At 41.9% G+C, this 12,466-nt stretch overlaps 1 protein-coding gene across 2 annotated transcripts in view; it reads left to right on the forward strand.

Annotated features, from left to right (window-relative positions):
- NEK7 (NIMA related kinase 7) overlaps positions 1–12,466 on the forward strand; it is a 138,296-nt gene that overhangs the window by 120,258 nt on the left and 5,572 nt on the right. For both annotated transcript variants that reach the window (XM_027565789.1, XM_027565790.1), the window contains one exon: positions 1,554–1,667. In XM_027565789.1, the coding sequence (XP_027421590.1) occupies positions 1,554–1,667 (114 nt within the window). The remainder of the gene's footprint in view (positions 1–1,553; positions 1,668–12,466) is intronic.

The raw sequence follows: 12,466 nt of genomic DNA on the forward strand, positions 1-12,466 counted from the left end.
CAGGAGATGCATGAAAATATACTATTCCTGTTTAACTCCTTAGGGGACGTTCAGATTTTTTTTTTTTTTAACACTGCAGTATTGAGACAAAAGTACCGTAATGAGCTCCTGGCACATGATAACGAACACACGTACGTTTACTTAGGGTTTTTGCAAACACAAGGAGACAACAGTTTACACACAGTGTTTTTTTTTTAAGGGGGCATCTTAAAAGATTCTGTTTTATCACAGAGTGTCCTCGTATCTTAACAGAAGACGTAATTATTATCGTAACCGCTCTTCTGGAAATGTCCTCTCGGATGGAGCATTTTACACGTTTAGGGACACACACCTGGTTTGGGGATCTCTCGTCATGGGGAACACCTCTTCTGAAGGTGGTTTGGCAGGAGTTGCAGTGAAGAGCTGGTGGGCAGCTCTGCAGGCCCATATCCCCCAGCCCCGCGGTCCAGGCCGGGAAGGAGTTAAGCTCTGCCGCAGCCCCGACAGATGAGAGCCATTTTCAGCTCATCCCATCCCTGCTGACGCCCACCGAGGAGCCCTGCTCGGCCCAGCATGTTGCACGCACGCCTGGCCTGTCTGGGGAATGTACACATTGTCCTTCCAAAATCAAACTTATTAGCACATGTAGAAAAGGGTGACTGACTTGGGGGCAGCCTTGCACTCCGTGTTGTAGTCGCGCTGCTGCGGTTCAGAGATTTAGGAGGTTTGAACAGGAGGCGAACATCCTCAATTGAATCTTGAGTTTGTAACCCCGCTTACTGCAGTCCTTGCTCGCACTTGAAATGTCAGGTTAGAACCTGGTCTTAAAGTTAAATTTGATAATGTCTTTTTTAAAGTCCTTCATTCTTCGAGTGTTCCCCCCCGACCCCGCATAAAAATCCATTTGGATGCCTTGAATTAGTGGCCATGACTCCTAGGGCTTTTAAGCACGTTTAGTGTTTCTGAGACATTGTCACAAAAGGAAAGGAGTTCTGATTCACTGTGAACTAGTTTGAGTATCAGAACATTCAGATTGAGAAGACATTTTTTTATTTCAGAATAGCCTTTTCCTGCAGAGACTGTCGTGAGAGATAAAATGCTGTGTGTACCGGTCCCTAAACCATTCCTGGATTATACTGCAGTTTTGCCTCGTTTCATGTTTGTTGTATTTTAACCACTGAATGGTTGATGTTACACCATTCACGTCTGTTTGGTCATGAGATACACTAGTTGTTCCTATTGCACTGTATTTACAAAGAGTCCTAAGTTATATTATTTTTGTAATACTGTTAATGCTGCATAAGTGTGTGCGGGTGTATATGTAATTCTATGCTAACCATTTCTCCCTTCTAGGAAAGTTTAAATGTTAAAAATAATAACCAAAAATTGAAGTAAGACATTTTAGGACTTATGAACTAATTCTCTGAAAAGGATGTTCATGAAACGCCAAATGCCTGGAGAACTTTATTTAAAATGTTTGTAATTATCCCCTCCCCTCCAGTGTCATATGCTCGATGAAACCTCCTTTAAAGTTAACGTGTAAGTGTATCAGTTTCATTGGGAGCGTTTTGCAGATGGCAGCGTTACAGAGTCCTTTCTATGGTGACAAGATGAACCTGTACTCGCTGTGTAAGAAGATAGAGCAGTGTGACTACCCGCCTCTCCCGTCAGACCACTATTCAGAGGAAGTAAGTCATCTTTCAGTTCGTGTGTCCACGTTGTTCGTTTTGGTAATGCTTGCATTTTATTTGGGGCCCTTCTCTATCCCATGATGCACATGCTGAGTGTAGGTGGCAGAGAGAACACCTTCATTCCACTTTCGTTCTCTCGGAGGCTTGGCTGTTAAAGAGCTGCCCACAGTTCATCCATCACATGGAGAGGAACCCCACACCTCATGCAGTGTCACAGTGGGTGTAATGGGAACAGTGGCTGACTTCACCGCCTCCTGGACACGGCGCCCAGGCTCTGGGTGACCAGCACGTCCAGTGTCCCTCCCCATGCCCACGGTCTCAGAGCAGCTATGACCTCCTCTTCTGGCATAACCTCCCTCCTGCCTTTGTTTTCCCAGAATGGAAGCAAACATCTCTCAGCCGCATCTCTCTCAGCCCTGTTCCTTCAGCTTTATCCGTGCTCTTTTCATTCTCACCAGGCCAGTCCCATCACCACCTCCCCACTGCAGTCAGATTTCTATGGGAAACGTTTGAGGTCATCACTGTAGACGTGGTAGCAAAGTGCCTTGGTAGGAACTGAAAGTGTTAGCAGACGTTGCCCAGTGAATATCGGAGTGTGGGTCCCTGCTTGCTTTGGGAACCCATTGAAATGAGTTGTTTGGCCTCCACCTGACATCCGGTGTTCTCCTGAACAAAACATCTCCCATTTTTGCCTAATGCATCATGATTTTTACCAGTATTTGAGGAGATACTGCAGAATAGCAGTGTCTCAGGTTAACTAATGTGTTCACATAACTCTTTGGACAGCTCACTGGGGACCCACCCAGAGAAACTACGGTGTCAGGGACCTGCTCATGGGCAGCAGGAGTTCTGCCCAAGGAAAATGGAAAGGGGCAAAGGGAAAAAAAGGAAGCAATTACAATGTTCACCTTTCAGTTGGTCTTATCACTCTATTTCAAAATGAATGCGGTTGGTTCTAGTTTTATATAAGGAAGATTGAGTCCATGTAACTTGAATAATGAAATCTCTATAAAGAATTTTTAGCATATGGAAAAAGCGCTCATGGTCCTAGTATGTTGAAAGTACTTTTTTCCCCCGATCGTTTGACACTGATAATCAGTGACGCTTGGATGTTTTTGTTTCGCAGCGCTTGTGTTCAGGCGCTTAGAGTAAACTCTTACAAGACAGTGCTGGTCATTTCAGAAGCGTTATCTTTATTTGATGTTAATGCTATTATTATGTTGGCCATTTTTAATTACTATTTTGGGTGTGGAATATAAATACGGCATTTCACAAAACCGGCTCCAGCACTCTGCCCACAATCGAGGGAGGGTGTGAACAGTTGTGCAGGATGATGGCGAGGGTGTCAGGGGCCGCTCTTTGTTGTGTCATTCACGCTGTCTCCTCTCTTCCACGAAGCGCATGAATATTTCACGTATCTGCATCCTCATCCGCTATTCCTCTTGACTAATTTTCAGACCGTCTGCATTTGCATTTCACATGGTAGCTGATGAGGAGATGCCCGCGCAGCAGCGGAGCCTCAGCAGGCGGTTACCATGGCGACCTCCAGCCGGATTTTAATGATGATGCCGCTGGTGGTGGTTGAAGTCGGCCTGCCTGCAGGGCTACTTCACTGCAGCTAAGTGTGAAGTTGGATTCGCGGGTTCTCAGCCAAGGGGCACGTATCAAAGTCTGGCCCAGACAGAAGAAGGTCTCACAGTTGGGAAAGGAAAAGAGAGTCCACTTTTTACTTCCCTCCATATAGTTTACCAGTCTTGAAACGAGGTATAAAGCAAAACGCATTATATGATGTACTTACCAAAAGAAGCTAGTATGGTCCTTCAGATTGGTAAATTCTGTGGCTGCACAGCAATAAAATAGAAAGCTCAAGTACATAGGTAAACAGGGAAACTAATTCTTATGGAAGAAATGAGCTACAAAAAATATAGACTAATGATCTTACTTTAATCTGTTCCATCATGTAGAGAAGTTCCCAGAACAAGAGCTTTGAAATGCAGATGTGCTGATAAATATTTTCTCTCCATAAGCAGGAACTCGGTTTGTTTGGATGATTATTATTCAGACTTTATGGTAGCAACAAACCTGAACAGATGCCATACTGCCGTACTTCACCCGAGTCTTCAGTACTCCTTTATATGGTGTGCCTTTTAGATCTTCTAAAAGTCCAATTTTCTTTCTTTTTTAGTATGGCAAAAATTTAGGAAACAGTGAAAAGTGAAATATAGTTTCTAAACAGTAAACTTTTAATTAAAAGACCAGTCCATTAGGTGCCAATTTTATAACTCAGATGGCAGCTGATGCTGTATCTGTTGAAAACTGAAACTTTTAAGCAAAATTAATTTCCTACCAGATACCTGTTTGAAAGCTTACCAGTTTGATTTAGCTACTGCTAAATTTTTAAGGCCCCTGCCTGAAGAGGAGACATACAGGGAACATTTTTGTTCATGAGAATAAAAGCTGTGCCTCCAACCAGCCTCGACTGGTAGGAGTCCTGAGGAGCTCTATGAGGTCTATTTCCAGATACAGGCGTTCCGTGGGGAAGAGCTCAGAGCTTAAGAGCTTGGGATTTTTACATTTCTTATAATCTAAGACATAGATTCACGTGAGCGTTAGAAACCAAAACTGAGAAGTATTGCTAGTATTCTTTGGAAAAATGATGTTGTCTGTCAGATCTTTCCTGTTGAACTGTGCTATTGTAATTATGTGCAAATGATTAGGGTTCTCGATTGAAACATCTCAGCTGCACATGACTGGTATTTAGAATGTGTATTTTAGAGCTCCCTAAAATAATAGCTTTATGATTTTTGGTGATCAGTATTCTTTTCTAGTAGTGATCTCATCCATGTATAATAGGGAATTACTGTACTTAATAATAGAAATACTGGGTTGAAAAGGTGGATATTTTCCCTGAACTCTCAGTTTTAATTAAGTTTAGTATTGTTGGTAATTCAGGAAGATCCCCTGGAGAAGGAACTGGCAGCCCACTCCAGTATTCTTGCCTGGAGAATCCCATGGACAGAAGAGCCTGGCGGGTTAGTCAGTCCACGGGGCCTCAGAGTCAGGCACGACTTAGCAACTAAACAACAGCAACAAAAATTGTTGGTGATGAAGAAATTAACATCAGTGCAGCAAACAATTTTTGAATATTTACTGTGTCCAGGGAGTCCTGATTCCCCTGGGCCCTCATAGTCTGAACTGGGTTGAGCTGCCCAGACGTTCTGGTCACAGCACCCTCTCTTCTTTCCTGAACTCCACCATGCAGGTTCTATCAGAAGGCCCAGGAATTCCCATCTTTCTGTGGGTGCTGTTTCCTCTTGTTGACATGCCCCACCCCCTGTGCCTTATCAGGTGAACTCATTCTCTTTAGAACAAAGCCTGGCCGTTGCCTCCCCCTTAAAGTCATCCTGCTCCCCTTTCTCCACTTCTCAGGCCCTCTTCCCTTAGCAGTCACACTGCTTTATAATTCCTTTTTTTTTTCCTTTGAGGTATAGTTGATTTACAGTATTATGTAAGTTTCAGGTGTACAGCATAGTAAGTCACAATTTTTAAAGGGTATTTGTCTTTCTCTTCCTGACTTACTCTCGTACCATAATACCCTCCAAGTTTATCTATCTTGTTGCAAATGGCAAATTTTTTACGGCTGAGTCGTACTCCATCGAGTCTGTGTATCTAGTCTACATGGCCCGGTGGCTCCACCTCCAGACCTGTCTAGCTCCTGTGCCTGAACGGCAGTGACTCTTTTCATCTGTGTGTCTCTAGGGCCCAGCACACTAAAAAGGTTCAGTGATTGATCAGTTGACGGAGAAAGTGAGTTAAAGGCATAAAAGAGAAAAAGAGTGAATGAGCCAATTAATGTCAGTGGAATGAGTGAGGGAATGTTCTTACAGAACCCTCTAGGTAGTGAGGAAGAAACTACTCAAAAGGCAGGTCAGGACTGTGATGTTTCTTTTATTGATACTACCTGCAAGTGGTTTTTTTCAATCTTGTAAACAAGCTATACCATGTCTAGAATGCCCACGTCCATTTACTAGGAAACAAGACGGGTTTGTTCCCCTTCAGCTCCAGTGTTTAGTTTCTCTGGGAGACACTGGCGTAATCATCAGAATTATACATTTTTCACTCTTGTTTACTAAATTATCTCAGGAAAATCTAAGATTAAAAAAATAGTGAATAGTCATATTGAAAATCATTTAGAAAGTGCACACCATGGTTCTCTATTGAGCTGGTTCTTTTTAATCAATATCTGAAAGTCTGAGCATTAACACCACACAAAATATATATTTGTCTTTGCTTTTTTTTTTTAATTAAAAAATCCTAGCTAGCCTAAATAGAAAAGACACAGGAAAAGTTGGAGAGAGTTGTGCCTCAGAGGTTTGGAAGGAAGTTCTGAAAAGTTGAGTAAAGAGTTTGCAGATGAAAGTTAAAAATGGAATTGAGTAGAGAGAATAAGAGTGATCTTGCTCTGTGAAAACAGAGTAGGAAGAAACTGAAGATTTGAAAAAGTACTTGGTGAAAAAGAAATTTAAGCACCAATTAAAACATGGTGAGGTGGTTCAACCTTTTTAATGAGGTGGATGGTGACCTGAACTGTTAGGCAGATGCTTATCTGTTTACTAGTAACTTTAAATCTATTAATGTAAGTGACAAAGACCTTTGCAGAACACAGTATTTGTGGTTATCTTGTAATTGTATTTTTGAAAGCTTGCTAATTTAGTAGCTCTTATTACTTTTATAAGTAAAAAAAAAAGAAGCAAAATATAATTTTGGAATTAGAATTATTAGAACAGTAGTCATTTTTCACATTATTTAATGCCTATCTTGTACATTAAGTGTTTGTTTTGTGGCTTTATATCTCCATCCCACAGATAGAAAAATTTCTGTTTCTATTAAAACTCAGTTAATGAGACTACTTCTCAAATAATGCAATTAATCCTTTAAAATATCAACCTAAAAGGTCTAGTAGAGAATGGATGGAGTCTCATAAATGTTCACCTCAAAAATCATCTTTTTTTCCTTTCTTTTTTATTACTTCTTCCATTATGGTTTTCTTCCTTCTTAGACACTGTCCCTTTCTCTCCCCCTCCCCGCCCCCCTTTAAGTTAGAGAAATGGAAGGCAGGAGAGGAGAGTTTTTTCCCAGGACAGCTCAGCAGTACACACTGGACATGTTCTTCCCCACCACTTCACTCAGATGAGTAAGAATTTCCAGCATCATTTTCACGATTCCTTTTTTTAAAAAAAACTGAAGCAGCATTGTGATTGACACGTTGCGTTGCAGCTGTGCAGCAGAGTGATTCAGTTATATGCATGTATATTTTCCAGATTGTTTTCCATTATAACCTGTGACAAGATATTACGTGTAGTTCCCTGTGCTATACAGTAAATCCTTGTTGCTTATCTGTTTTATATACAACAGTTTATATTTGTTAATCCCAAACTCCTAACTGACCCCTCGTCCTCTCCCTTTTCCCTCTGATACCTGGACGTTTTTTGTTTTTTGAGGAACCTCCATACTGTTTTGCAGAGTGGCTGCTCCAATTTACATCCCCACCCACAGTGCAGGAGGGTTTCCTTCTCTCCACACTCTCTCCGGCATTTATCTGTGGACTTTTTGATGATGGCTATTCTAACCAGTGTAAAGTGATACCTCATCATGGCATTTTTCATTATTCTTGAGATTACATAAGTATTGATTTTTTTCCCTCAGAGTATTTACAATATAAGGATTAAAAAGCTTGGTCCTTGCTCTGCTTTATTATATATGAATAACAAAATAATATATTTTGAGTTGAACTAAACTGACCTCAGATAGTTATAGGTTATTGCAGAGTATAAATATATGGCTTTAAATAAAATTGGAATACTGAGGTTTTTTTTTTTTTTCCAGTGTGTGAAATCACCATTTTCTTTCACCCACATAAGAACTTTGTTGCTAAAGAAAGAAGGTCTGCGGCAGTATTTCTGTTTCACACCTGAGCCGACAGGGACCCAGCAGTATCAGAGGGAACCCTGAACTCCAGGGCGCCCTCTCAGCACCCATTGCTTGTGCCAGGGCAAAGGAAGCACCCGAAGGGGGCTCTCGGGTCACATGTGGTCCCTTCCCCGCGCTCTGCTTCCCTGGGGGCGCTGCAGTTCGCTCAGAACACCCTTCCGCCTGGTAGTGGCTCAGCCACGTCACACTGAAGGGAAGGAGGGAGGGAGCTTTGCAGAAGGGCAGGAATGATTTTTACATATCGGAATATGTGGAAACAAGTACATGTTTCAAATAAGGTATCAGAAATATCGATCCATAGCTGTGCTGAACAAAAAACAAAACCTTTTACAGTGTGTTGTAATTTTACCGATGCTTCATTTCCCAAATGGTTACCCTTAAGGAAAGTACCGAATGAAAGCTTTAAAAACCATAACTGGTTTTTTGTTTCAAATAATTTATTTTCGGCTGTGCTGGGTCTTCGTTGCTGCGCAGGCTGTTCTCTAGTTGCAATGGAGGCAACTCTCCAGGTGCAGTGCGTGGGCTTCTCCTCGCTGCGGCTTCGCCTGTTGCAGAGCTCGGGGGCTCCAGAGCGCAGGCTCGGCAGCTGTGGTGCACGGGCCTAGTTGCTGCGCGGCTCGTGGATCTTGCCTGGGCCGGGGATCAAACCCACGTCTCCTGCATTGGCAGGCGGATTCTTTACCACTGAACCACCAGGGAAGCCCCATAACTGGTGTTTTAAGCTGGCACTTACAAATAATTTCTCTTTATATATAAAATTCAGAATATGCTTAAAGAGGCTTTTTAAGAAAGTTGCCTCATTAACAAAAAACATGACCTTTGTTTTAGCTTGGAAAAGAGCTACTTTACGTAAATTTTTTAAAAAAGTGTCAGGTACAGATTATTTTTGCATACTTTGAAATTTAAATCTTTTTATTCATTTGATCAGTCTAATCATTCTATAAGAATATTTAAATGAGACACTATAGGGCACAAGTAATATTTGGAAGTACATCTGTTTTCACAAATATTTCTCTAGTTCTGATAATTATGTAATTCATGCTAAGTTATATGAGAATGTTTTACTTTATTTCTTAAAAAAGTTTTGACTACTCCAGGTCTTGGTTGTGGCGTGCAGGATCTAGTCCCCTGACCAGGGATCAAACCTGGGCCTCCTGCCTGGGGATTGAGGCGGCAGTAGACCACCAGGGAAGTCCCAAGAACCTTTTCCTTTAAAATGTAGGAGGATATCGAACAATAATAAATATAATCTCTAACCGTGCCATTATTTATTGAAGTTAATACTAATCGCCTCAGACACTATTAGGAACATTTGATTTTCCTTCCTGAAAACGGTTTTAGGAAGTTTGATACACCCACCATTTATAATATCAGTTGACCACCTTCCTTCACTCAAAGTTGCCATGTAAGAGTAGATCTTTAAACTTTGAATGTTTCATTTTTGTTTAAAAAAATATATAAGCAGGTCCTTTGTTCACTTATGCTTCTGAAGCGACACTGGGGACTCGCTCCTCTAAGACGAATCCAAAGCGGTGCCCTACATTTCACGCATCCTCTGGGATCCTGTGAAACCATTAGCTTTCTGTAAGACACTTCCGTAAGTTTTCAGAAGACACTGAGTGATCAGCTGCGGGCTGAAGCCATCGCGTCACCTCGTAAGGATTCTGTGTAGGAAGGCTTTCTCCCCTCCCGCCACCTCCCAAGTCAGTCACTGGTGACACTTTGGCCTACGCACCGAATCCACCTCCTCATTTTGTATAAACATCTAAAGCTTGGACAGCCAGTGTGTGTTGATGCATTAGACCCACTTTGGGGGGCTGCAGTGTGTCCTGGGCTCAATGGAAACGGGGTGTGTCTGGGAGGCGGATGCATCGTAATTGGTCTCAGAGGGACGGGGGTGGGGTCAGAGAGCAGCAGTGCCCAGAGCCCAGCCTGCGTGCCTGTCGGGAGTCGCCTGTCGGGAGTCGTGTCCCGACCCAGGGCCGGGCTGCACACAGCACGCTCGTCTTCATCTGGACATGGCTGATCTCCCGACATCGGGGACCGTCAGCACTCCCCTTTTAATATCTCTGGTACCAACCTATATGCTTTGGTATTTCTTTACAAACATATCGATCAGTCTGTATTAGCATTTTCTTTTTTTTATTGAAAATATTCATTTATTTCCATATGACTTATGACTTCATAATCCTTTAGAAATGTCAGAGCATTCACTTTATTTTTACTTTATATGACTTTTCTCATTTAAATTTTGTGTTGCTTTTTAAATTTCCCTTAATCATCTGAATTAAAGTTTTTTCTTCTGATTTTGTAAAGACTCCTACAAATTCAGACCTTTACTTTTTACCTTATTTTTAGCTTGTTCTATAAAACAGTTTAAAAACAACACATGTTGTTTTAACATGTACATGTTTTTATAAACGTGTAAAGTAATGCAAATTCAAGTTTTCTTAAGATAATGTAAACTATGAAATGTCTTTACTTACATGAAATGTTTTACTTATTCCTGTTTATTTTTATGAACCTAATATCCACTGATGTGGGAATTACTTCTACAAAGTAATAAATGGGAAGCTAATTCCCTCCATTCAAACACAAAATTTCTTTGAGCAAGTGATTACCTGACAGTATTATGAGAAATTAAAGCCTGACATGTAGGAATATATATAAAAATTTTTAAACTGATTATATGAACAGATGTCTTCATTAACCATACTTAATAATGTAGTACTTAGAATCATGTCAAAAGGTTGGATAGTCGTTCAGGATTTTTAAAGTAATTTTTTGCAGAGGTTTTCAGGAAGATAAAGGGTTTTTTTTTGTTTTTTTTTTTTAATGTAAGACTAACACTGAGAGCTCACTAAGATGATTATTCCTTTTTGATTATGTAATGTCTGTCTGATAGAACACGTAGAGGCTTTTTTTTTTTTTGGATGCGTCATGTCACGTGTAAATTCCTAACCTGGTATAAAAAAATGGTTCCATGTGAAAACTCAAGTACATTTTCTCTGGAGGCAGTCACTGTCACTTTAATGAGTGAGGTCACTCTAGTCAGAATATGAATCTGAACAGTTTTGTGTCACGTAAGGCCCTTGTCTTGATGTTGGGCAGAGCCCTAGAGAAGATTTTTTGGTCAGTTTTTAGATGGGAGCTGGCTGTGAACTGTGAGGGCGACCCATTCACTTTAGGAACCAGACGAACCAGCGTCAGAGCTGGCATCTTCTGAGAGTCAGACCGCCTGTTGTCGTTGTTGCTCAGTCTCCCATTCGCGTCCGACTCTTGGCGACCCCGTGGACTGCAGCATGCCAGGCTTCCTGGTCCTTCACAGTTTCCCGGAGCTTGCTCAAGCTCATGTCCACTGAGTCCGTGATGCCATCCTACCTGCCTGCCTTTGCCTGTTAGAAGGTCACCCACCTTTGTGCACAGGTGGCTGTGTGGGAGCCTGCAGACCAGGTGGGGTTTCCCTGGGGTAGGAGAGCAGTAGTTTTAAAAGTCAGGTGTCTGAAGCCAGGCCGCTTCGGTTCCCGTCCGGCCGGGCCCCTTAATGCCTCTGTGACCTTGGGATGTCGCTCCCTGCACTCCATCCTGCAGAGAGCTTCTGAGTTGGATCCAGTTGTGAGAAAGGGCAGAACTAAATCAGCAACAGCTTTCAGGAAATGGTCCTCTCTCTGCTCTGGCACCGGAAGCAACTTCAAAGCCCCAGAGTTACCTTGTGACACATGGAGATGCCTTTTATCTGAACATGTTCAGGAGATGGGGTTCCAGTTGTCCCCTGGAAACTTAGAAATAACTGCCAATTCCTAGGAGCACCTCCATCTCGGCAGTGTGGCCTCCAAACTGCATAAAGTGCGCCCAGAGCACTGAGTGAGACAGCCGGCCACGTTTAGCTGTTTAACAATTAAAGGCTGGGGGCTGTCAAGCAAAGGGAAGAGTTTTTCCTCATTCTCCAATTAATGACTGCTTAACCCCAACTGCCATCTCTCAATGCCATTCCTATATTCTGCTATGTGGGCGACTGTTTTATCCTTGTCTCCATCATGTCAGAAGCACATGTAACTCTACCATGTCCCAGAGATACTGTCCTTTCGTATACATTAAAGAAGGGTGAGAAGTGACCTTACTTGCAGAACTTAAAATTGTTACTTGGTATGACAATTTTGCATTTTTAAAAATCAAAATTATTAAAGGCATAAAACTTGGCCCATGGCCATTTGAAACATAAAAGTAGTTATTTGTTGTGTTTTTTCCCCCCATTTCCTTTGCCAAAAGACTATTGAAACTGGCTCCCCCTTCCCCCAGCCCCTGCTGGGTTAATATGTCTACTGAAATGTATCTTTAGAATAACCAATAGTTATCAAGTATCAGAGAAACGTCCCTCAAACTAAGAATACGGGTCTGGGTAAATCTCCCATAACATGCTTACAGTCCACCTTTTTTCATAAAGGATTTAAGCTGACTTACAGTAGAAGACACAGGTTAGTGGTTATTAATACAGAAACAGAAGTCAAGTTCAGAACCAAGGGCAGAAGGGCATGTAAACACACCTTCCCTCTCAGCCAGCAGAGTGGCTGCAGCACATCTGCCTGGTTTCGAAGGAAACAGCAGATCATGTTTTTAAGGACGAAAGTGTACCTTCTCTGTCCCTCAGAGAAGATGGAGTTTTCTCCTGCTGAATTATGATGGGAAACAAGCAGATCATGTTTTTAAGGATGAAAGTGTACCTTCTCTGTCCCTCAGAGAAGATGGAGTTTTCTCCTGCTGAATTATGATGGGAATATCACCTGTAAGGGTCTGTGAGTAATATA

Source organism: Bos indicus x Bos taurus, chromosome 16 (genome assembly GCF_003369695.1).
Source record: "Bos indicus x Bos taurus breed Angus x Brahman F1 hybrid chromosome 16, Bos_hybrid_MaternalHap_v2.0, whole genome shotgun sequence".
NCBI classification, from domain to species: domain Eukaryota; kingdom Metazoa; phylum Chordata; class Mammalia; order Artiodactyla; family Bovidae; genus Bos; species Bos indicus x Bos taurus.